Genomic DNA, 26,629 nt, shown 5'->3' on the forward strand with positions numbered 1-26,629 from the left:
TAAGCTTAATAAAGTCATTTATTATTTCACACAATGGGTCACATGACAAGGTCAAGGATGGTTGTTCTAGAAGTTTTCAGGGCTGTCAGCCTGAGGAACAAGCGTTTCTCTCCCAGGAAAGAGAAATGAAAAAAAAAAACTATCTACAAGATCATGAAGAATAAACATGACCAAAAGCATGCCAACGGACATGAATATACATACATATATTGCAAGTATACAGTATGTGCTTAAGACATATATCTGTATATGAACTAATGCAGGTACAAAATATGTGTACATTTGAACACATACGGATATATGCATATGCATGCCCAAGTATTTACTTATTTCTATATGTCAAATATTTGCAGATTTTCATATTCATACAATGTACAAAATGCTTTATGAATCAAAAATTCATTACAAAAAAGAAACATATCAAACAATGTACAAGTCTTGCTCCAGCTTCAATTATAATTAAAGTTTCCGTGTCTAAAATATTTATGCATACAATCAAATAGAGCATGCAAAGAAAGGGGAACCGACTAATAAAAATATTCAAAGATTGAAACTCAAAATATGCCAACACAGGTGGAAGAGCTTACTTTGTGCTCTGTTAATGCACATGTACTGGTTTCCTCAAAGTTGACCGGGTGTGGTATGTGATGACTGCTGACTTGGGGTCAGATCTGACCTTAAGCCACTGACGGTGACTGTCAGGCAAACCGCAAAGTACTAGTATAAAACCAGTACACCAGTCTAATACCACTACACCAGTCCAGAACCAGTACATCAATAAAACCCAGTACACCAGTTTAATACTAGTACACCAGTCCAGAACCAAACCACCAGTCTAATACCGGTACACCAATCAAGAACCAGTACAGCAGTCTAGAGCAAGTACACCAGTCTAATACCAGTACACCAATCCTGAAACTGAACAGCAACCTCAGTCAACACATCCCAGCACAGGGATTAGGTTATCCATGCTGACAGTTGGTGTTCATTTGTTTATACATAGTTACATAGTATATTAAAACTGACCAATACTAATCTGTTTACTGACTGAATAAACCCTCCAAAATCTGAACATTAGCTAACTGAAAAACACATGTTCTTCTGTGTCCAGTATGAGCTGAGCTTCTAAGGCTGTTGAGCTGTGTTTTGAAGCAGTTTCCAAATGCAAGGCTGTTCTAAACACACTATCTGCACTGTTGTACAGATAGTTGCTAGTCTGATCCGGTCTATACTGGTCTATACTGGTCTATACTGGCCTGGACTGGTCAGTTCTTCAGAGACAGATCCAGCATGGCTGAGCCCAACCAGATCCGAGCAGGCCAGTGGACAATGGACACATTGCTACTATTTACAACAAACACATCAGATTAAGGCTGTACTGCAGAGTTGCAGCAACTAGAGATACAATGAAATGATAGTCACTTTCTGCACAGATTATTACAAATTATTACTGGTAATTTTAACTATTATGGTTACATTAATTATTTCGTAGTCACTAAATAAGACCACCTATTTGTATTTGTCAAAAAGGTGGACCTAAAACAGACACTCCTTATGAGGTCATATCCTGGGCGTAGCCTGGTGCATAGCAAACAACATAAGACAGCATGGTTTCCACAACGACCTCCACTGGCACCCTCGGAGTGTACCTGTAGGGATGAGGATCTGAGGAGTAGGGGTCGGTGTTTTTGGAGGGGGGCGGGACAGCTAGATACAGGGTTCTGTCAACAATCCTGATAAGGAGGTGCTATCTCCAACCATCTCTTGTGGTGACATGAAACACTAAAAGAACCCAACGTAAGGCACAGGGGAAACGGGGGGAGGAAGTGGGGTGGGTGCTCTCATACTAAGACAGTTCCCAATGTAATACTGGCTCAATATTTGTATTCTTTCTGAAATACTGACTATTTTTGGCCACGTCTGGCCCAGGGTCACAGAGAAGGTCCCAACCAGGCCTGGAACAAGGTCTGGAAGTGCTGTGTTGGATTTATATAAGTGTCTGCTGTTTCATAGTGCATTAAACCAAGTTCCAGGGTGACCAAGATGGCCCCACATCCACTTTGCTGGTATAAAAAACATGAGTGAATGAACAAATTAATGAATGACTACATATATATAGTTCATTCTGTTTGAAAACAAGCTTCTATTGCGTCACACCCCTGTCTGTTTTTTGGTTATGAAACAATGCACAACTGTCATGATCTAAGGTAGAACAGGTCTAAGGTAGAACTGGTCTGGTCTCAGGTAGAACAGGCCTAAAATAGAACCGGTCTGGTCTAAGGTAGAACAGGTCCAAGGTAGTACCGGTCTAAGGTAACACAGGTCTAAGATAAAAACAGATCCGGTCTAAGGTAGAACAGGTCTAAGGTAGAACAGGTCCAAAATAGTACCGGTCTAAGGTAGAACAGGTCTAAGGTAGAACAGGTCTAAAGCAGAACAGGTCTAAGGCAGAACTGGTCTAAGTTAGAACAGGTCTACGGTAGAACAGATCTATCGTTGAACAGGTCTAAGGTATAACTGGCCTGGTAAATATATGCCGGGTCACCTAGTTCCAATGAAGTATGACTGGTCACATGTCTCTATGTACAGCCTGCCCACTGTTATAGGCTGGAACAGGCTCACCCCTCCCTCCATCCCTTCTTCCCTCACTCAGTCCATCTCTCCCTTCATCCGTCTCTCCCTTTCTCAGTTCATTCATTCTTCATATTGCCTTGATGTTGGAGCCCAGGGCAGGAGTTGGGTGGAGGGAAGACGGATGGGGGGTAGAAGGATGAGGGGGGTGTTTGTCGGGGTGAGAGGTGGAGGTAAAGACTGGGCCACAATCACACCCACCTATGAAATAAAGGTCACCCACGTCAAAAACAAGGAGCATACACAAGCATGTAGGAGCTACAGATCTAGGGTACCATGGTAGAGGACTATAAGACATGAGTTTATCCTGGAGTACCATACAATTTGGAGGACCAGACACAGCATCCTCTGGTCCTGTAATGCCTAGATAGCGAAACTTGTCCTTGGATAGCATCTGCCAGATCATACAGTACACTATGAAAACCAAAAGGATTTAGCGTGGGGAGCCATTGGACGGTCCCACCATCTTGCTCCCTGAGATCTATGCTGCTTTCCTATTGGCTGGTGGGAGACCACAGCTCCTCCCTCCTGCGGCCCCTGCGTTTCCCACCACCGGCCAGCGGAGATGCTACAGAGCGTGCTCGGTGCACCACCGTCTCAATGGCCGCCGAGATTGAATCGTGATTGGAGAACTCAAGAGGCTGAGGGGCCGGGCCAGGCCTTGAACTCCGCCTCCCTGGCAGATCGACACACCTCTCAAGCACTGGCATCCCAAGGCTCCTCCCATCTCCCCTGTCTTCTTCCATCTGACTAGTGGGCTCAGACTCCTCCAGCGGCCGTTTCCGTGGACGACCAGGTCGCCTCTTGACAACGTTGTTCCCCGTCTTGGCTTGTCGCTGAAGCCGCTTGACGCGCAGGATCTTCTGGACGTGATCAAAGCTCCTTCTCACCTCCTTCTGGATCTCCTCCACCTCCCTTCGTTTGTACTTCCTCTTACCTGGAGAGGGGTGAAGGCAGTGGGTGTGTAGAGAGGAGGGGGAAGGAGAAGAGATGAGGGGAGAGCAAAGCAGAGAAGGGGGAGCAGACAAGATGATGAAGGGGGCAAGGAGAGAAGAAGGAGGAGAGAAGGAAAGGAGAGGTGGAAGAGGAAAGGAGGACGAGGAGAGGAGTGGAGAGGATGGGTGAAAAGGGGAGGGGTAAGGAGAGGAGAAAAGGGGGAGGAGAGGAAAAGAGCACATTTGTAATCAATTCATCATTCATTAATGCTATCAAAATCCATTAATCTAGTATGGGAGTAAGTGAAGATCAAAAGCTGTCCTTCACAACCTGGGCGAGTCTCCTTGACTAGATCAGGATAAACAACTTCCTGCTCATTTACTCTATATTCATGTGGGCCATTCAGCCCCCAGCTGTCAATCACACACACAACCATTACAGAAACTTTCTGCATCTGGGGCACAGCCTGACAAACACACACACACACACACACACACACACACACGTACACAAGCAAACAAAATTATGCACACCCACACATGCACACACCTTCCATACATGAACTGAGAAGCAGTGAAATGTTGAGCAAGAAAAACTGGAGCCATATTGTTCCCTTCAGGCTGGTAAACTTGATACTATGCCCTTTACCCTCTCACCCCTTCAGCCTCCCTCATTCTTGTCTCCTTTGTCCCTTCCTGCCACCTCATACCTCCCTGCCTCCTCATCCCTCCTTGCCACCCTCACCCCTTCCCTCATTAATCCCTGTTCCCCTCATTCCTTTTCCTCCCCACCCTAACCCTCTTTGACTCACCATCTTCCCCTCTTACCTGTTACCCTTCACAGACAGCTTACTGTCCCATTGTCTCCTCTCTACTTTTGTTTTGCTAGCTTTCTAAAATTGCTTTTATCTTTTTTCTGGTCGTTCTCCCTTGTTCCCCCCCCCCCCGCCCCTCCTCTCTCTCTCTGGGCAAGGTTCCCAGGACTGAAATACTGCCAAAATCCAAAATGGAGGAAAAATCTGAAACACCCCTCAAAGAATTAAACAAGTGATATTCAAGTAATCTTTCTCTCCTTTTTAGGTTGAGGTACAACCAAACAAAGGAACTAGCTAGAACTCTTTCACATTAAAGGTTCTGAAAAAATCCCAGAGGGTTCTTAAAAGGGTTTCATAGGGTTCTTGAACAGGCCTTACGTCCTCTACCTTCACACACACACACACATACACACACACACACAGCAGGCCTTATGTCCTCCACTTTCACACACGCAACAGGCCTTACATCCTCTACCTTCACAAATAGGGTTTGCGTTCTCCACTTTCGCACCTTCCCACCCACCCACACTGACACTCACACACCACTAAGTAGCAAGAATTTATGAGCTGCATACACGGAACATAAACCGATGACCTTCAGTGTTCCATGAGGCTGTTCTACAGCAGAGCTATACAATCTGCTGGTGACCAGCCCTGCATGTGTGTATTTGAGAGGCTGGTTGGTGTGTGTGTGTGGCTGGTGTGTGTGCATGTGACAGTGTTTGGGGAGTACATCCATGAGTGTGTGTATGTGCATGAGACAGTGAGTGTGTAAGTGCATGAGAGTGTGTGTGTATGGGTTAGTATGGTGAGTATGTTCATGTGTCTCCTTATTAAATCAGTTAGAGGATGACCTGCTTTTATGCAAATGGTTTTGCTGTCTGCGGTGAGACCTTCTGATTAGTGGGCGTAGAAACACATGCTCACACACCCAAACACATTTACACACACACACACACACTCATTTACATATACACGCATACACACTCAGATATTGACAGTTTTTGGCAGGGAATGATTTAGAAGCATTCAATCATATATCATATTCTATTTCTTATATTATGCTTATCTGAGGCTCTGTACCTGTGTTTGTATGTATTTACTTGTGTGTGCATTGTATTTGTGCGTGTGTTTGTGTGTATCTGCGCGTGTGTTGTGTGTGTATTGTATTTGTGCGTGTGTTTGTCTGTATCTGTGTGTGTGTCTGTGTGAGTGTATTGTATTTGTGCGTGTGTTTGTGCATTTTAATTGGGCTGGGGATGTGAAGTGAAGCAGTAAGTCAAGCTGTAGCCGTGGAAGAGGCCAGGGGGGTGGGGGGGGGGGGTAAGTGGGGGATTTAAGTGGGAAACAGGCAGATAAAAAGAGGATGGCAGGTTTTGTGAGTACAGATAGGTTGAGAAAGTATTTATAGAAAGAGAGAAATTTAGATAAAGGAACATGAGGGAAAGAGGCGGTAAAGGACGGGGAAAGAAGAGAAGGGCCACATACGAATGGGCAGTCTGTATGAGAAATCCCCCCCTAGGTCCCTTGGGGTGGGAGCTGTATTCTAACTGAACCCCTGGTCTCTCCTCCCCTCCAGTGGTCGAGGCCCCGTCATTAAGCCGCTGGCTGGAAGCCAGCTCCTTAGCAGGCAGGCCTTTTACAGCCTGTCTGGAGGACATCAATCACCCTGCAGGAATAATATATCTCTGGCTCAGCCTCTGGCATGAGAGAAGGCAGAGAGGAAGGGGAGGTATGGGAGAGATTGGTGAATTATAGTCGTCTCCATCCATGCATTACGTTTTCTCTTTCTCTGCCAGATGTGCTCCCAGACTGCAGGATACAGAATGTACCCAAACACACTCCAGCAAAGCTACTCTGCCCCTGTACGTACATGTACCAGTTTTTTATATGACGTGCATGAAAACACTTCTGCATTTGTCCATTCAGTATGTGTCTGTATTTGCACTGTATATGTGCATACATATATTTATATATATGTGTTGAGCTGCCTGTGAGTGAGTGAGTGAGTGAGTGAGTGAGTGAGTGAGTGAGTGAGTGAGTGAGTGAATGAATGAATGAGTCAGTCAGTCAGTCAGTCAGTCAGTCAGTCAGTCAATCAGTCAGTCAGTGAGATTGATTGATTGAATGAGAAAGGGAGTGTTACATTCCATAGTACCTATGGTAACCTGTAGGTAAGTGAATGAGTGAGGCCTTGTATAATCATGATAAACAGCCTGTGAGTGAGTTAGAGAGAGTTGTATTACCATGGTACCCTCTTTGTGAGTAAATGAGCAAAGCATTGTCATGGTAACCTACCTGTGAGTGAGCTGCAATCAGACATGGGACCTTCAGCCTTCCTGGCGTTTTTGAATGACATCATCCCCTCCTCTCCAAACACCGCCAATCCCCTCCTCTGACTCCGCCCACTGACTGCCTCTTCTTGTGAATCCGAGAACAGCTCAGAGGCTCGTTGTGATTGGCCATGGTAGTTGGTCAAGAAGCTACTCATTGGCTGCCCTAACTGGTGTGAGTGGAAATGGGCCTCAGCTAGAGAGAGAGCCCTCTCTGACCTGGAAACACCCCTCTGTTTCTCCACAAACACAGAGGAGCTCTGATTGGCTATCTCCCGCCTGTCACTCAGCAGGGTCCCGCTGAAGATCCCGCCCAACTCCTTCCTGTCTCTGGACGAGAGGAGGGGCTCCTCTTTGTGCTTGTGCTTGTGCTTGTGTTTCCTCTTGTGGAGGCGAACACCTCCCAGCCCCACTGCTCTGGAGCTACCTCCGCTTCCCCCTGCCCCCAGGGAGCCCCGGGCCCCCTCTGCCCGACCAGAAACACCTTGGAGGGGGGTGCTGGAGACTCGCATCTTGGCCCCAGCCTGGATCTTGGTGTGGCCCCCAGGGTGAAAGGCTTTGGGAGGGGGGCCGGCCGGCCTCATGAAGGGCGAGGGTGGTTCTGGCCCCAGGGTGGGCAGGTAGAGGGGGGGGGCATGGGGAGAGTAGTACCCCAGGCTCAGAGGGGGGGGGTAAGGCATGGCATAGGGAGCTGCATAGTAATTCCCCCCACCCAGCGGAAAGCCATAGCCCTGGACTAAAGGCAGCTTGGCCGGGATTGGCTGGCTGATCTTGGCGGGTCGGCCACGCCTCCTCTTGGCCTTGAGTTGGGCACTCCGGCGCAGGTAGGGAGTGGAGTCGCAGGCGTAGGGGTGAAAGGTCAGAGGGTAGTAGTGGTGGAAGATCGAGGGGTAAGACTGCTGAGAGTAGCAGGTTGAGCGTCGATGAGACACACGCAGCTGCTGCATCTTTACCATCACCTACCACACAGAAATACACACAATTAGATAGACACACGCACCATGACACACTCAGATCCACATACACACCTACACACTTAGATATATACACAGACACACCGATAGACACACACTCAGTTACAAACACACACATCAAAATACACACAGACACACACTGATACACACACACCAAACACACAGACACACACACTTATAAACGCACATACCCTTAAACACAAACACTCTGATTGACACACACAACTCAGCACACAGAAACACACATTCAGACACACACATACACACTTGGATACATATGCACACCTTAAAACCTTAAAGGTAGGATCGGTTTGTTTTGCAAACCTAGAAATTTTGGTATGCGTTTGAAAAGATTCACCCCCTCCCTTGAAAGCCACTCCCCCAAAACACATGACTTCACATGAACACATGTCTGACACTGCCGGTAGGTAAGTAGACAGACATCCAATCGTTACAGTTTTTCTCAACTGCTAAAACACATTTCTTGAAACAGTCAACCATTTTCTCAAAACTGTAAACACAAAACCAAATATTCAAACTCAATTTCCAAAACCTCTGACTCTTCTGGCAAAATCAAACACTCGCTCTTAAACCATGTAACTTGTGCTCAAAATTTAACTATGCTTTCAGATCATAAACACAACCAATCAATATATAAACACTATGGAGCAATCATTAGACACAACACAAAAAAATGGAGAACACAGCATCCAGGGCATGTAGTTACATGTAAAGAAGAATTTGTTTATGTTTACACTGTAAATTAATTTACTGTAGTAATAAAGAATGGATTTTGAAACACTGGATTTTGTTGTTTCAACACCCATTGACACTTTCCTGCTGTATGACTATTAGCCTGTGTTCTGCACCTCTCTTTCACCAACCGTCTCTGGAGGAGGGGATCCCTCACTGAATTGCTCATCCCAAGGTTTCTTACATTTTTTCTGGGAGTTTTTCCTTGTTTTCCTTGAAGCTTGAGGTTGGCTGAGGGGCACTTCTATTGGCATATGTAAAGCCCTCTGTGACATTGCTTGTAAAAAGGGCTATGCAAATACTGTAAATTTGATTTGAAAATATTACAGTAACCATCACAACTTAGTACTGTCAACAAAGAACAAAGAAAAAACCCTCTGGTGTGCTGGATCCAGCCTTGAAAACACTCCACAAGTATGTTACCACAGGCCAATTCCTTTATCTGCAGGAAATGTACCCTGGTATATGGGTTTCAGTCATACACCTTCCACCATCATGCAGAGAAAAATTCTTCAATTGGGTTGAGAAAAGGGCTGTATGGTGAAAGGCAAACATTAACATTTACAGTAAAAAATATTGGTTGATGTTGAACTATTCTTGTACACGGACACCACGGTGAAAGCTTACATTGTCCCAAACCAGCATTAGAAACAAGTGTGAACAGTTTTGAGTCATTGTGTTTTACAGATGACAACTGTGTTGTAGTTGTGTTTACTGTTTGCCGCCGCCTGTGTTTACCATTTTGCAGCACAAGTGCATCACAGTGTAAAATGTGTCTAGTGAATGAAAGTGTGTTTACAGTTTTGCCAAGAGTGTCTGATTTGACAAATTGGCTTAGTTCACTGAACATTTGATTCAGAGAATGAGGTTTAGTGTTTTAGCAATTGTGAAAAACTGTAACTAAATGATTGGTCGTGTTTATTACAGTCCTGTGACACCCACTGATTTATAACATTTTACAGTCAAACCTTTTGATGTATTGGTTACTTATCAGGATGGGAAGTTTGTCTCAGAAAATATGACAAAACGTGTGTTTCAACATTACAAACCCTGCCTTTAAACCCTTAATTTACTGGACAGCATAACAGAAAAGCGAAGTTCTGGGCTGAGAAGTTTTTGGCTGACCTCTTCGAGCTCAGACAGGAAGTGTAAGTGGTCACGACTCTGCAGGCACTTCCTCTTCCTACGGTGGTGTTTCTGCTTCTTCTCCTGCTGCGACAAGAAACTGTCCACCACTGCCACCTGCCTCTCACAGTGCCCTCTGCTGGCTCGGCTGGACGCCTCCAGAACTGCAGCCTCTGCAGCATCCAGGCCACACAGGTCAAAGGAGTACCTGTAACAATGTTAACACAATTTTAGGGTCACCACCACATGCACAAATCAACCAGATAAGCGAACCGCCGGCAGAGCCTACCTGCGCCTGGAGGCAGGGCCTTTCTCAGTCTGGTCGGACGTGCTGTTGTTGTCCGTACCGATACCACTGTCGCTGGGGATCGTCTCCTCGCTGTGCGATTCGCTGATGGGAGACAGCGTTACCTCCTTGGCCGATGCCCCCTCTGTTAGATGAGAGGGTGAGTGGGCCAGCAGGCGGGGTGGGGACAGCTTCCAGCCCAGCAGAGCCCCCTGCCTGAGGGCTTTGAGGGTAGGGCAGAGACAGGCTGCAGGCTGGGCATGGAGGCCTCATAAAGGCCCGGCCGGAAAGAGTGTGGGCGAGAATTGGTGGGTGGGGTGGAAGGCACTAGGAGGTTGTCATAGGTACTGGCTCTGAGAGGGTTAGTCTGCGCCTGGGCCCGGGGCTTCCTGCCTCTTTTTTTGCCAATGTAGATGGTTCCTCTCTTGCTAACGTTGATCTGCTTGCCCAGACGGGCCTCGATGCTCGAGGCCACAGCTGTCATAGCCGACGTGACTGGAGCCGAGGATGACTTCAGCACCAGGCTGCCATTATGCGCGGAGCCTGACAGGATCTCGTTGAGGATGCTCTGCACCTTGCCCAGCTTCAGCCTCTTCACTTGCCTGGCATGGCCCCCCCTCCCGCGGGGCAGCCGCAGACCATTAGGGTTGGCACTAGAAGAAGGAATTTGGGCTAGTGATGTTAGAGAGTGGGTCTTCCGTCCACGGCCCAGCCCTGCGTTGAAGTGGCAGTGAGGTGGGCTGGGGGGGCAGGTTGAGGTGCCTTCATGGATTGTTTCTACTGTTAGGAGGGGCTGTTTTTTGGGGCGTCCTCTTTTCCTCTTTGGTGGGGGATGGACGGTCAGGCTGTCGGTGTTAGTGTACAGGGGGCTGGAGGGGGTGATGGGGAAGGCTGAGGGGGGGTCAGACAAGGCAGAGGGAGGGTCAATACTGTCCCGGGGACTGGGGCTAGGAGGACTCCTCGCCTTCAGATAGGACCACCTATCTTTTGCCTTCGTTGGCCTTAGAGTAGGAGTGGGGCTGGGCCTGGAGATTGGGTTAAGGATGGCCCTTGGGCTGGGACTAAGGCTAAGGTTGGGACTGAGATAGGGGCTAAGGTTGGGCCTGGGATTGGGGCTGAGGCTTATGTTGGGCCTGGGACTGGGGCTAAGGTTGGGCCTGGGTTTTGGCCTGGGACCGGGGCTAAGGTTGGGCCTGGGTCTGGGACTAGGGTTGGGTGTATGATTGGGTCTGGGACTAGGGTTGCATGTAGGATTGGGGCTGGTGCTAAGGTTGGGTCTAGGATTGGGGCTGAGACTAAGGTTGGGCCGGGGTCTGGGACTAGGGCTAAGGTTGGTCCTGGGTCTGGGACTAGGACTAAGGTTAGGCCTGGGTTTAGGACTAGCACTAAGGTTGGGCCTGGGATTGGGGCTGGGGGTAAGGTTGGGTCCGGGACTGGGGCTAAGGGAAGGTCTTTGCCTGGGACTAAGATTGGGTCTAGGTTTGGGACTGGGACTTAGGTTAGGTCTGGGTCCGGGGCTGGGGCTTAGGTTAGGGCTGGTTCCAGGGCTGAGGCTAAGGTTTGTCTTGGGACTGGGGCTGAAACTGGGCCTAAGCCTGGGACTGAGATTGGATCTCGGCCTGGGACTAAGGCTGGCACTGGGGTTGAGGCTAGGCAGAGTGGGGTTATAACTAGACAGATTGGGGCTGGGGAAAGGCAGAGTGGGGTTGGAGCTAGGCAGAATGGGGTTGGGTTCATAGCTGGTCCTAGGGCGGACAGCAAAGTTCTTCTTCTTGCTTTGGCTCAAGACTGGTTCCACCCTCTTTCTCTCTCTTCTCTCTGTTCTATCACCATTCTCTCCTCTACCTGCCCTCTCTGCATCCAGCTCAGCTCGTTTTATAAGGCCAGATTCACGATTTCTGGCAACCATTTTGGATGCTACTGTGGGGTCAGGGGGCCCTTGGGGGCACTTCTCAGGGATTTCCGCATCCAGCAGCTGCTCTGATTGGTCCTCCACGGACAATGACTCCTGGAAAGCCTTCCTTATTCTCTTCTTCCTTCCTTTGCCCTCCTCCGTTAGCATGGGCATTTCTCTGCCATCCTCTTCTCCTCTCCTCCCCATGTTGCTCTTCTCCTCCCTCTCTTCCAGAAGCAGCTGTTGGGTCTCCTCTCTCCGTACCTTCTGCTTCTCTTCTGCATCCTGCAGTCCCTCACTTCCTGTCTCTATCTGCTTCACCCACAGCTCGGCATTGTGGGTATTACCCAGCACCCTCTGGGAGTCCTTCCTGCCATATTTCCTCTTGATGTTCCCGAAGAGCTGCTCGCTAACCTCCTGCAGACCCCTCCCCCTGTAGGGAGAGAGAGAGCTAATTATTACTAAAAACTAAAGTAATTATTAAAGTAACAAATGTAAAGCTGCTGGTAAGACAATTGACAACGGAAATCTAATATTAATATGAATTCTAAAATCGAATTGTACATGCACGATGAAAGTGAACAATGTAGCCTACACAATTCACAACACCGTCTTAGGCCGTGAAACGTTCTGAAGTACCGTAATTTTCGGACTATAAGGCACACCGTTATATAAGCCGCAGCAGCTAAATTGAATTATCTCTACATTTATAAGCCGCACTGGACTATAAGCTGCAGGTGTTTTAATGTTTAATTACCATATGTAAGGGTTTGTGCACAGAGGGGATTGTTGGGAAAGTGATGGCTGCTTGAGGAAGCTCCCATGTTTTAACCATTAGCCGTTAGCTGTAAAAATCCATAGATTTGCCGCACCGTTATATAAGCCGCAGGGTCGGAAAATGCGACAAAAGGCGCGTCTTATAGTCCGAAAATTACGGTACTTGAGTACGTTTAGTATCTTTCGATATGTCCTGTTTAAGGACTGTGTGATCATCTATCTATATGTAGGCAAGCATGTTCATGATATTCTGTTGCTGGTATGTGCTAAACATGCATAGAATTGACAGCCATGCATTTGTATGCCTTTAACCAAACGGATGCTATGTTAGCTAGCTAGTGCAGTTGCAATGCTGATGTCCAGAATATGGTTGGGAGTGGAATTAAATACATTTAAATAAGCATATCTCCTTAATATATTTTATGATTTCAATGTATGATACATCATTAGAAAGCTTACAAAAATATATATATTTTTTACTGAAAAATGACCATAAACTACATGGAGAAAAAAATTCCAGCACTTGTCACATATGTTGTCATAGAGCATACATACCTGCTGAGAGAGGTGAGGTTCAGGATGCTGGCATCTGTTACAACAGGCAACTGAGGATCAGGGGTCATTGACCTCAGAGGGGAGGGGCTTCCTGAGCCTCTCTGGGAGTAGATTGTGTCAATTAAAGAACTCCTATTTGTGGCTGCCTGTTCCACAGAGCTGTCTGTGTGATTGGCTGGGATCGGAGAGAACATGTCCCAGTTTGGAGTGTGTAGGTTTGTTTGAGTCAGGGACAGTTGGTTTGTGAGCTGGAGCTGTGTGTGTGTGAGTGCTTGTGTGTGTGTGTGCTGGTGTTTGGGTGGTGTGTGATCTCCGAGTAGCTGTAGCATGCCGCCCTCTCTCTGCTCCACTGCTCTGAACAGTCGCTCATACGTCTGAAGAGAGAAGAACACACACACAAACACAAAGACACACACAATGTCATGTTTACTGTGATATGAGTTTCATTCTCTGCATAACACAATAGCTGTCTATACCTTTTCCCAAGTTTCTTACATGATTGTCTACAGAGACTCCATGTGAAAATATAAAAAGACTACCTTTATTATTCAAAAAATAACATGATTATAACATGATGGATAACACACACACACACACACATACACACACACACAAAGGCTTCACTTCACAAACACAAAACCCACTTTACTAACACACTCCTTGGTATGGGAGAGCCCTCCTCGTCTCTCCTCATCTCTTCCTCTATTCCCTCCATCTTTTCTCCCAGGCGTTCTCCTGAGCCCTACACAAGTCATCTGTAGTCAGCTCATGTTTCACTGGCAGCAGCTAGCTCTTTATCAGCGGAGCACAGGCTGCACACGCAAACACACACAACACACACACATTCACACACATACACACACAAGCATACAGACACACACAAACTGCATGCACACGCTAACCCAGACAGACTGTTTATCTACAAAGTACACACAGCACTGTCAGGGTTGGCTGCTATTCCCAGGACACACTGGGATGAATCTGAGAGATGCCTGAATGTGTGTGTGTGTGAGTATCTGCCATCGTGTGCATGCATGTGTCTGTCTATCAGCATGCGTGTATGTGTGCGTGTATCTGTCACTGTGTGTATTTGTGTGTCTGTATCAGTCAGTGTATGTGTATCTCTGTGAGTGTCTGTGTGTGTTCTTGTGTGTGTGGTAACACTGGAGACAAGGGACAGTGGGGTGGGATGACAGACACATGATACAGACGCCTTCTCAGATTACTGTTACTAATACCTGGTGTCTAATAACAGACAAAGAGAGAGAAACTGAAAGAGAAAGACACAGAAAGAGAGACAGTGAGAAATATGAAGAAAGAGTGAGACAGAGAGAGAGAGACCAACAGAGAGAAAGACAAGATATGATGCGTAAGCATAACATCTTTTCTATTTGAATTCTATTTTATTACCTTTTCTTTTGTTTTATTCACACTACGCAATGACTATTTGAATGTACAGTGAGTATATGTAGTCTTTATATATACTCATGTTTGTACAGTATGTGTTTGTATGTATACAATAAATGCAGGAATCTCTGTCTGTCTGTGTGTTTATGTGTCGGTGGCTAGATTATCTAGAGAACCAAATATCTAGTATCTAGAAATCAATTGGTGTATTGCAAGTATGTGCTGTGTTGGGTGTGTAGTTGTTTGGATGAGCAGTTTGCATAAACAAAATAGGCCTATAAATATATAAATGTGTTCCCTGCCTTGATGAGCACAACAGCACTGCATTAGTATTCACCACCAACAACTACTGCACTATTGTACGCAGCCGACTCACTAAAAGATGGATGTTGTGAGCCGCCAATGGCTACTGAACTTGTGTGCGACACCAACATGTATATACTATATATATGTTAATAAAATAGGTAGTTCAAATCAACCAATCTGATAAATCAAATCAAATCAAATCAAATTTATTTGTATAGCCCTTTTTACACGCAAGCATGTCACAGAGGGCTTCACATACGCCCATAGAACTGCCCCTCAACCAACCTAAACCCTCAAGGATTTTGATACTGGTATATATGGCTATGTCTAATCCTGTGATCCTCCAATTCAGTATCAGTCCGTCTCTGTTGGCGTAACAAACTATGAAAGTTAACTAGCTAATAAACAAAGTTAGCTCGCTAACAACATTGACAGATTTAAGGGTAACCTGAAAAAGTTTACAAAGTTAGCTAGCTAGCAAAGCACCCCCAAAAATGCCAACTAATGACATTTATATAACGGTGTACTAGCTGCTTGTGTTGCTTAGCAAGGCAGGCAAGGCAGGCTGTATGTTGAACATAATTTTTTTTTACATACAAATAATGTAAATTGGAGTGTATCTCTTATATTGCCTTAGTTTCGGTTTCAGTCTGTGATACATGGTTATCGCAGCTAAGGTGCTGTCAGCAGGGGCGCCGCTAGGATTTCTGGGGCCCCTGGCTAATTTGTACTTTGGGACCCAAAATCAAAATCATACACAAAAGTATTGTGTTCTGTTCGGCCCCCTTGTCTGACCAGGGCCCATAAAATCGTTCTTATCTTCCCCCGTTACAATGCCCCCTGGCTGTCGGCCCTCCGCTTTGTGTCAGGCCGACTGGCCCTTAGGCCCGGCCTGAAAGAGAGAGAGACAGACTCACACTACATTCACCACTAGTGAGAGAGAGAAAGAGAACTTTTACCTTAAATTCCCTCCTATCTATCGTTATTCCATCTCTACTTCACCTATTTTCCCACTAATATCGGTACATCCTTACCCACAAACTAACTTCTTAATCCATACCCAACACAGACACATTTAAGTGGCCTACTTTTGAATAGCAAGTGTCAAAGTTGTCGCACTTTATTCAGGAAATGTCAAACGGATAATTTTCGTTTGATGTTTTATCTACCCCCCTCCACCATTCCATTTTCCTCCTCTTGTCTCACTGGTCCACTCTGACTAACGCTCTTTCAAACATGAGAAAAAACCAACACAGCCCCACCCAAATCCATCCCTTTCCCCCTCTCGCTTTCTCTCTCTTTCCCTCACACAACCACACACACACAATGCCCTTCAAATAGTTTTTCACAGCCTTTTACATGTATTTGGCTGCACGCCCAGTGGTTGGAGTGTTTCATTTTTTCCTTGTGTATAGAACTGGGCAGCTGTCCAGACAGAGAGAGGGAGAGAGAGGGAGAGAGGGGGAGAGAGAGGGAGAGATAGGGAGAGGGGCCGAGTTTAGTGAAAGAATGAGAGTGTGAGACAAGGAGGGATGAATAAGAACAGTAAAAAATAAAGGGAAATAGTATAAGGAAGAGCGAGAAAGAGGGGGGGAAGGGGAGAAAGAAGGAGAGAGACAAAGAAAAAGAAAGATACAAAGAGTAAGAAAGAGTGTGAGGTAGCATGAGAGAGAGGACGGGGGTGAAAAGAGTGGGCAAGGTTCCCAAAACCTGGCTACTGAGATTCCCTCCAAAACAGCATGATTGATATGATTCCCTCTATCACACACACACACACACACACACACACACACACTCACTCATTCACATACACACACACCCTGCCAGCTTCATTCAATACCGTTTCTCTGTGATCTGGGCATCTGACAACTCCAGGCACACACATACATGCATGCACACACACACACACACACACACACACACACAGACATTCTTTGCAAACAAACACCATGAATACTAACAGGCTTTTGTGTCCGCCTCACTTATACGGGTGGAGGCAGAGAAAAGAAAGGGGAAAAAAGGAGAGAGAGAGAGAAAACAAGCTATAGTACTGTTGATCTTGTGGCCACTCTCACAGACTCCTCCAGGACCCCTCCCTCACCGCCCTCCCCCCTCTCCTTCTCTCGTTCTTCCCACCGGTTCTCCAGAGAATAAAGAGCTCCATTCATTCGCCTGAGCAGACTCACAGCAGGGAGGACGGGAGGAGAAGAGGAGGATGGGGGTAGGATGAGGGGAGGACCAGGGATGAGAGGAGGAGGAGGAGAGGAGTGGAGCACTGAGGGAGGAAGACAGGAGGATAGGGGAAGGAGAGGAGGAGGATGGGAGAGGTGGAGAGGAGGACGGGGGGATGACAGGAGGAGGAGGAAAAGGCAGGATGAGAAGAGGATGGGGGAGTAGCAGGAGGAGGACGGGGGAGAAGAGGAGGATGGAGGAGGAGAGGAAGGGGAGCAGGAGGGAGAAGGAGCAAGAGTAAAAGAAGGGAGGAGCAGCAGAAGAGGAGGACAGAGGAGGAGAAATGGAGAATAGGGGAAGGAAAAGAGGAGGATGGGAGAGGTGGAGAGAAGGAGGATGGGGGGAGGAAGAGAGGATGAAAATGGGGGAAGGAGAGGAGGAGGGAGGAGGAGGAGGAAGGAGAGTGTGAGAAAGACTGCAGAGTGTGCTGCATGATGGTGTGTTTGTCGCTGCATGGTAGGGTGTATGTAACATAGTGGTGTGTGTGTAGAATCTTTTGTAGCTACTGAGTGGAGATGACACCATGCCCCTCTCACACACAGGGCTTAGGGCACTGTGAAGATTAACCCACTGACCTTCAACAGAAGGACTCAACAAAGTAGTGTTTTAACAGACATGATGAACTCCACTTTACTCCTTGACAAATCCACTACACTCTATATTCACTATCACTCACTATATCACAAGACAGCACTCCTCTTTATTCCCACTAGACATCAATATAGTCTTCTATACTCCACTGAACATCACCATTACTCCTCTATACGCCACTAGACAGCGCTATACTTTATACTACACTAGACAGCACAAATCTCCTATACTCACACTATACATCACTATACTCCTCTATACTCCACTAGACGTCCCTATACTCCTCAAGACAACACTATACTCCTCTACACTCCACTATGTATGCCCACTGGACAGCACTATACTTTATACACTCACTCTAATCCTCTAAACGTCCTCTAGACAGCACAATACTCCTCTTTACACCACTTGACAGCACATTACTCCTCTATACTTCACTAGACAACAATATGCTCCTCTATCCTCCAAATAAACAGAATTGTACACCTATTTGACAGCACTATACTCCTCTATAGGCCATTAGACAGCACTGTCCTCCCACTAGACAGCACCCCACACCTCTATAGGCCATAGAAAGCACTATACTTCCACAAGACCGCACTTTACTCCACTAGACACCACTATACGCCCACTAGACAGCACAGACAACATTACTATAAGCTTCTTTACACCACTAGACAGCACTATACTCCCACTAGACAGTACTCCAGTAACTCCTCCTTACTCCACTAGACAGCACTATACTCCTCTATAGGCAACTAGACAGCACCATACTCCCAGTAGACAGCACTTTACTCCACTACACTTCACTAGACAGCACTATACTCCTCTATAGGCCACTAGACAGCACCATACTCCCAGTAGACAGCACTTTACTCCACTATAGTCCACGAGACAGCACTATACTCATCCATACTCAACTAGACAACACAATACTCCTCCATACTCCACTAGACAACACTGTACTCGACTATACTCCACTAGACACTCCACTAGATACTCTTCAAGCAGACACAGATGACATAATTCTGAACAAAAATCTGATTGTTTAAACCGGGGTGTGTTATTACCACATAAAGGCACACGTTTATATTCATATGCTATACAAAGCATACCTTTCTGATCCCTGGTATCACCATTGATGGTGTGTGTGTGGCATGTCTCACTTGTGAATAAAGCTGCTTTAGCAGGGTTATTACAGTGATTACATGCTGATTGTTCCTTTCATGCTGCTGGTGAGTAGCCCCTTCCTCACACACACACATTCACACACACAAACATCCATCTAATCAACCACACACACACACACACACACAAAGCTGCTATAATGACCTCCTCAGTGTCACAGAAGTGGGCAAAGTAAGGCACAATTTAACCAATCAGACTGCTCGCAAGGCCACCAGCCCCCACTCATCAACAATAACGCCTTTGTGTGAGGCAGCACTCCACCCTCTATACTCCACAAGACAGAACTATACTACCACACACACTCCACGCTCTCTCTCCCTCGCAACACTCACTTAAAGAAACACACTCCACTCTCTCTCCCTCACAACACAATAACAAAAAGACACTCCACGCTCTCTCTCCCTGTCTTTATAACATCGCTTATTCTCTCTCCCTCACAACACAAGCACACACAAACAGATACACACTCCCCCACACATGCAATTAGAGCAACAAATACTGGATAAGGAGTCCTGTGTGGTTTCTGTTTGTGTGTGTGTGTGTGTGTGTGTGTGTGTGTGTGTGTGTAAAACTTGCCAGTGTTCCCTCCTCCCTCTCTCTCTCCCACAGCCCCCCCTTTTCTCTGTAGGTGAAAGGTCACACCGAGTGGCATTCCACACAGTCTGAGAACTACAGAGAAGCCAGGAGAAGAAAGAGGTAGAGCTGCACACTACCCCAAGGAGAGACAAAAACTTGCCCAAAAAACTGAGATATGGTTGAAAACAGGAGTGGAGAACAGAGGGAGGAAAGAAGCACCAAGGGATTCCAGCCACACTCACACAAACATACACACACACTCATACATACAGACTCTACAATCTGAGTGGATTTGTTCAAGTGGATCATTAACACAAGGTCTCCCTTAACATTGTAGTATTTGGTCTGTCTTAACACACACACGCATAAGTCAGGGGGGAGTCAGATGGCTGAGCGGATAGGGAATTGGGCTAGCAATCAGAAGGTCACTGGTTCGATTCCCGGCTGTGCAAAATGATGTCCTTGGGCAAGGCACTTCACCCTACTTGCCTCGGGGGGAATGTCCCTGTACTTACTGCAAGTCGCTCTGGATAAGAGCGTCTGCTAAATGACTAAATGTAAGTGTAAGTCCTGTGCCTGTGCCTCTGACAGGAGCTCCTCAGTCAGACAGCTGATGTTAAGATCTTATTTCACTGACAAACACACTTAAGCTTCAAGTGATGCACTGTGAAAGTCAATACTCCTTCTGCTCCTACCCCCCCCCTCCCCCAAACACACACACACTCACATGCCCATGCACACACATCACTCCACCAACACCACCAAAGCATCACTAAACAGAATAAACTATACAGGTGAAACCAAAGGGGGAGCATAACAGGTCCACAGACACACCCACTTTTAGTCCTAACACAGACAAACACAACACAACAAACATACATATTAAAGCCCTGAGGGCAAGAAGAAATGAACCAGACATCAGTTGTCTTAACCCCTACTCCCTCACACATCTAACTGTGAAGGTAGGAATCTCTGTGTGTCTGTCTGTCTGTGACTCGTTATGTTGAACTGGGCTCTGTATGAAGTTTGGCTCAGGTTTGCAAAAAATTATATAAACACGTTTGCCACCATGTTGAACCATGTTGGTTCACTCAAATATGGTATTCTTCATCGGGGCAGGATACACTCCAAGACCCAGATCATTATGATTTGCCAGATCATAAAAGTATTTCATTCAAGCACTGCACTAGAACACAAAAAGAGACGTACACACGATTGTCCAGTACAACTCCAGAGTTCAGCCATCCACCTCCCTCTGCCCTATGGTCACACAGGGTCAGAGTTGACTTTTCCTCTCTTCAGCTAGCAGTGTGTGTGTGTGTGAGTGTGTGTTTGGGAATGTGTGTTGATGTGTGTTTGTGTGTGTGTTTGTGTGACTGAGCCCTCACCAGGACTGACCTTGCATAGTCATTCATTGTCCGCAGCACACAGCAGAAGCCCAGCTGATTAGGAAGCAGTCCTTCTCTTTGTGTAACATGGTGTCTCTGTGTCTCTGTGTGTCTTTGTGTGTCAGCCCTGTTCTCTCAGTGAGAGGTAGAACTGCTGGATGAGGTTCAGGATGTGTGTGTGTGAGAGAGAGAAAGAGAGAGAGAGAAAAAGAGAGTGCGAGACAGAGATTGTGAGAATGTCTGTATGTTTATGTGTGCGTGTGTTTGAATGTGTGTAAAAGAGAGACACACAGAGACAAGGTGTGAGATGGCGGTTTTTTTGTGTGTGTGTGTGAGAGAGAGAGAGAGAGAGAGAGAGCAAAAGAGAGAGACAGAGTGGGCATGGATGTGTGTATATGTACGTGTTTGTGGAGGGAGGGGGGGGCAGATGGACAGCTGGTGTTTCAGTGGTGCTAAATCACTCAGAGACCCCCCCCCCTCCATCAAATGCACACACACATACACACACAGCCTTGTATCTGCCCATCCCCCCTAAAACACATTGAAACACAGTCCAGAGGCTAAGAAGAGCTTTGAGATTCAGACACACACAGACATATAGAGACACATGGATACACACATACACGCAGATACACATACACATAGACATTCAGATACACACACACTTAAACACATACTGACAGGAAGACACTCACATAGACACACATACAGACACATGCATACACACACACACACACAGAAAAACAGGCAGGCAGACACACTCATACATACACACAGACATATACACACATGAATACACACGATCACTTTTAGGAGCTCATCAAGTCCCACAGGCCACCAACCACCATCCCAACAGGGGATGAATACTCACATCAAAAGAACATGACAAGCACATACACTAACCACACACTCAGCCTGGAGACCACTGAGAAGGTTTGTAAAGACAATACATGCGTCAGACCACTGCCAGAACAGGCAAAATAACACGCTAACACACACACAAAAATAAACACACTCATCCCCTAGAAGTGTGGAGAAGCTAGGTCTTATCTTTGTCCACAAATAGAGAACTTCATTAAGGAGCTGCTTGGCACCTTCTGGGGCCTGGACAGATAACCAGAGTAACAATCTCACATATCATAGCTGAATGTGAGTGTGTGTGTGTACGGCATCCTTTCTGCTCTCACCCTCTCCAGAGCCCCCCACCCCTCTCTCTCTCTCCGTTAGAGTCCCCCTTAGTGACCCTCTCTTTTTGTGTCTCCCCTTCTAAGGGGGGGCCCCTTAACCAGGCTCTCCATATGCCTGCCTCCCCCTCCTCCCTCCCCTCCTACCTCCCCTGTTTCCTCCCTCCCTCCTACTCACACTCTGGCCTCATCTCCACCACCATCTGCCACTACAACGAGAGAGAGAGAGCAAGAAAGGACGAGGGACAGAAAGAAAGAGGGAGTTAAAGAGAAATAGAGGGAGAGAGGGAGGGAGAGAGGTAGGGAGAGAGAGCAATATGTAAAGAGAGAGGGATAGAGTGAGCGAGGAATATGTAGAGATGGTGAGAGAGAGAGAGAGAGAGAGAGAGAGAGAGAGAGAGAGAGAGAGAGAGAGAGAGAGAGAGGGGGACAGGGCGAGCAAGAAAGGAAGATGTAGATAGAGAAAGGGAGAGGGAGAGAGAAAGAGCAGCAGCTCCAGACACAATACAACTGAGAAGCTGTCCATCTGCTCCCTGCCAGAACCCCCCAACTGATACCCCTCCCCCGCCCCGCACACCACCACCACCACAAAGACAGCATTTAACCCAAACACCACACACACACACACTCTTTAACCTGTTCCTCTCCAGTGCCCCCGTCTGCATTACACTGATAGGCTTTTGGCCTGGCAGGTGATAGAGGGATAGAAGGAGAGGGGGATAGATGGAGAGAGAGGGGGAGGGTGGGACACAGAGAATGAGGGGTTTGCAAGGCTGAAACTGATCCAACATATGTGCAGTTGGAGAAACAAACAGGCAGACTGATAGGCAGACAGACATTAATAAAAATAGACAGACATGTTGGAAGACAGACTGACAGGCAGGCAGGCAGATACACAGACAGGAAGACAGGCAAACAGACAGACAGACACATGATCATAACAATGGGCTGTCAGAAGATCAAGCAGTAGTATTATATCACTTTAGAGGCTTAGACTCATGGTGTAATACAACTCTGAAAACACTTCAGGTCCCCATTGACCTGTCTGACTGTTAGACACACAGCATATGGTACATTTGTAACTATTATTTCAGTTTCTTATAGAGGGAGAACTGGGGTGGAGGTGTGTGGTAGGGAAAAGAGAGAGGTTTGTGACCACAAATGGATAGAGCAGAGACCAGCTGTCACATGCTGATGTCAGCCCTATTCTCAGCTCCTGTGTGTGTATGTGTGTACGTGTGTGTGTGTTTTCAGCTAGTCATGACTGGTTTCAATTACGTGGCGAACTTTGACCCTATGTTGCCAAGGAAGCGAAGGAGCTGCTGAGAGCTGAAGTGAGTAGGAGGGGGGGGGAAAGAAAGAGACAGACAGAAAGAGTGAGACAGAGAAATAGAGAGAAGGACAAAGAGAGACAGACAAAAACAGAGAGAGACAGAAAGTGATACCAGCTCGACAGGTCTGTACAGTAAGCCTTTTCCTGGTGATTCCCACTAATCCCAATGCCACAGCAAAACAGGAAGTTTTCTTACCCTCTTCCTGGGTGGCCCTCGCTCCTCCTCATGCCCCAGTCGCCCCCCACGGCCCCCCCGCGGACCTCTCTCTCCTATCAGGCGAATCTCAGGAGGACAGATGTAGTTCTCCAAACTCTTGGGGGGCTTCTTGGTCCGCTTGGTGGTCTGGATTTTTAACTTCAGACTACCTTCCTGGAAGCTGGCTTCCTTGATGGAAAACTCTTGCTCCTCAAGTCCCTCCCCCGGCTCCTCTAGCCCCTCCCCTTCCCCAGAGGTTGCCCAGCGTTCGCCAATGATGTGGTCAATTACATCGTTCCCCTGCACCAAGCCAATTACTTCCTGGTCCTCTTGATTGGGCTCCGCCCTGTCTTCCTCGATCTCCACCTCCTTTGATCGCACTGAGCCAACCAGATCCCTTGGCTCCATCAATGCTCTTGCAAGAACCAATCAGGAAGGGTGAAGCAGTAGCTTGCCAGCCAATAGAAGTGCAGAGAGTCTGTTGGGTTGGTGTAGTAGGGTCAGCTACTGGTGCTGGGCTGGTAGACCCACTGGTACCATCCACAGATAGGCTGGAGAGAGGGAGGGGGAGAAATTGCAAGAGACAGGGAGAGAATGAGAACAGGGCGATATTTGAGCAATATAAAATGTGCAGCTTTTTAACATGCAAAGCAGACCACTGCCCGCTAGGGTATTCCCCAGGGGCTTACAAAATGCTATTTTAACTAATAGGCCTAGTTGCTAAGTTTGACAAACTTGCATCATTTCCGTAACATCTCTCTAATAATGCCAGGAATCTCTCTGTATGTGTGTGTACAAATTAGAATGGGTTTCCCACGATCAGCTCAAGAACCGGGCACTCTGCAAAGTTCATATTCTGCATGTGTTGTCTTTAAAATCCAACGTGCGACTGACATTGTTTGGATAAGCATTTCGACATCAAATAATTTGCCGCCATTCTGCAAAGTAAATATGTTGAACTAATGCAATTAACAAAAGCATTCGCATATCTGATATTCAGGTGCTTTCAAAGGGGCTGGCTAGCTAACAGAATGCAATATAAAGTGGATACTTTCAGTAGGCTATATATCACATGTGTCAAACTCAGGCCCCGCCACGTCATTTTATGTGGCCCGTGGAAGCTTAAATGGTGTATTGAAATAAGTGTAGGCAGCTTTACTGCATGCATTGACTATAAACTACATCTCTCACAATGCATTTCGATTATGTTACGGCAAAGTGACGACATCCCGCCTCTAGAAAGCAGTGTATACATATCAGCGTTAAACGCAAAGTTTAACTGGGTAAAGGCGAGCAGGGTTTGAATGACAGCACTCCAATGCAAACGTACCCCGGGCGCATTTTCAGACAAGGTCCTCGGGCATTCAACCCAAGTTGGTATCTCTCTCGAACTTGGTAGGAGTATTTGACCTGAGTAGGCTACTCAGTCAAGCTAGCATGTTTTTGCTTCCCCTGTCGACAATTCGGAGCCAGAAATGATAAAGACATCACCTTCACCAGACAAGGCTTTACCAATTGGAAAACCGCAATGTAAGACATCCCAGTGTCCCGGAAGTTCCGTGAGTCTCCTGCATTTCAATAGCAGCTCCCTGACGCCCGCAAATGCTATACCAGCTCCCGTGCTGGTTGAGGGGGTACATCATGCGTCCGGATTGCGTCCCGGGGGGGGGGGGGGGGGGGGGGATTAGAGGAGAGAAGCCACCTCCCTGAAATCAGTCTCTGCAGGTTGGGATGTCTACAATGTTTATTTCACATAAAGTTCAAAAAGCTATTATGCACTCAAATGCGCTTGCATTCAGTGTGGAAGCCCCTATCGAGCATCACAACAAACCCAGAATACGTCCTAGGTTTGGGCTAGTCCCCGAATGTTTACAACGCCTGGCTCCGCGACTGATTAACACTCGGATCGATAAGCAGTCTCAAAAATCAATATATCAGGCCTATCAATATAAAAAAGAGTACGATCCCCTTCCGTAATCATGATACCCCCCAAGAAATTCACTGCACCCCCAGTCAAAGCAGGCTGCATCCGGCCCTAGATGGAAGGCACTTTCAAGAAAGATGGGAAAGAGAATGTTTGTGCTTCAAGGAGAAAAAAACGGTATGTATTTTGTGTTATAAGGCGATGTCGGGCGTTGAAGACTACAATCTCTGTCAGCATTTTTACACCAAACACGGAGATAAATATGCCAAATTTATCCATTCAAGAAAAACAGCAGATTGTCCAAGAATTAAAAGGCGGACTGCAGCAGAATAGTAGCCTGGCTCTGCCCTCCTACGTACTTCCGCTCAATTTGGATTTTGCTTCTGTACTAGGTCTGGGGTTTCAGTGCATCAGTCAGATTTCAGAAAACACATTTTTTGTAGGTCCAATCAGCAAACAGAGGGAGTGGCTGTGAACGATGACGTTGATGTCGTGCGCTAGTTTGAGTTGTAGTTCAGTCATGGCGGCGGAGAAAGATGCGAGCAAATTTAAAATGTTGTCAAAATCACAATGTCAGCAAAACAGAAGTGCCCATCTAACAAGTAAGTTAACAGAGACTTTTGTGATGTTCTTCTAAGTTCTTTCAGAGGTACTGAATGCCCCCGTTTTGGGGGATTATAGATACATTATAGGTACATTCTTAATGTGTAAATGGGGAATGTTATGAATGTACCTATAACGTCCTATCCCGTGTGTACGTTCAGGCAACTTTTATGACATTACTGAATAACATAATTAGGACATTCAGATGCCCCCACATTTCAATGTCCTGAATATACTTGGGACGTAACTTTCACCAGCTGACACCACAGGTATGTAACACAAAGATACAGAATAAATTAAGGATATTGAAGCAAATTGCTGCACTTCTGAGTCCTTCTTGTGCTTTAATGCAAAGGAAAAGTTGTTATTCTTGTTCTATCATGAAATGTTGATTCATGTGAAAGATCCTTCTAAGATAAAAATTGGTATGCATGTTGGTAATACAAACTGTAAGAAGAGTTTTGTTAAATAGAAGAACAAGCAAACAGTCATAGTTTAGTGGTCAATTGCAATTGCAATTAGTGATCACTTGCAATTGCAAGGTGTGGGGTTTAGAGAACAGTTACACATTTGACAATTTGAATGTGTCGATTGAGGAAAAACTGTAATTCAGTGGAAACACT

The 26,629-nt window shown here is 46.5% G+C and overlaps 1 protein-coding gene across 1 annotated transcript; it reads right to left on the reverse strand.

The window, feature by feature from the left end:
* On the reverse strand, nucleotides 1–24,925 carry setbp1 (SET binding protein 1). Its single transcript, XM_084694856.1, is given in 8 exon segments — nucleotides 1–3,568; nucleotides 6,680–7,673; nucleotides 9,567–9,774; nucleotides 9,856–10,054; nucleotides 10,057–12,179; nucleotides 13,079–13,452; nucleotides 23,480–24,030; nucleotides 24,810–24,925. Coding segments are annotated over 7 exon segments (4,749 nt in total). The 5' UTR covers nucleotides 23,888–24,030; nucleotides 24,810–24,925; the 3' UTR covers nucleotides 1–3,125.
* Nucleotides 24,926–26,629: the final 1,704 nt, after the last annotated feature.

The sequence above is a fragment of the Hypomesus nipponensis genome, chromosome 28 (genome assembly GCF_054491055.1).
Source record: "Hypomesus nipponensis isolate SF chromosome 28, ASM5449105v1, whole genome shotgun sequence".
In the NCBI taxonomy this organism is placed as follows: Eukaryota; Metazoa; Chordata; class Actinopteri; order Osmeriformes; family Osmeridae; genus Hypomesus; species Hypomesus nipponensis.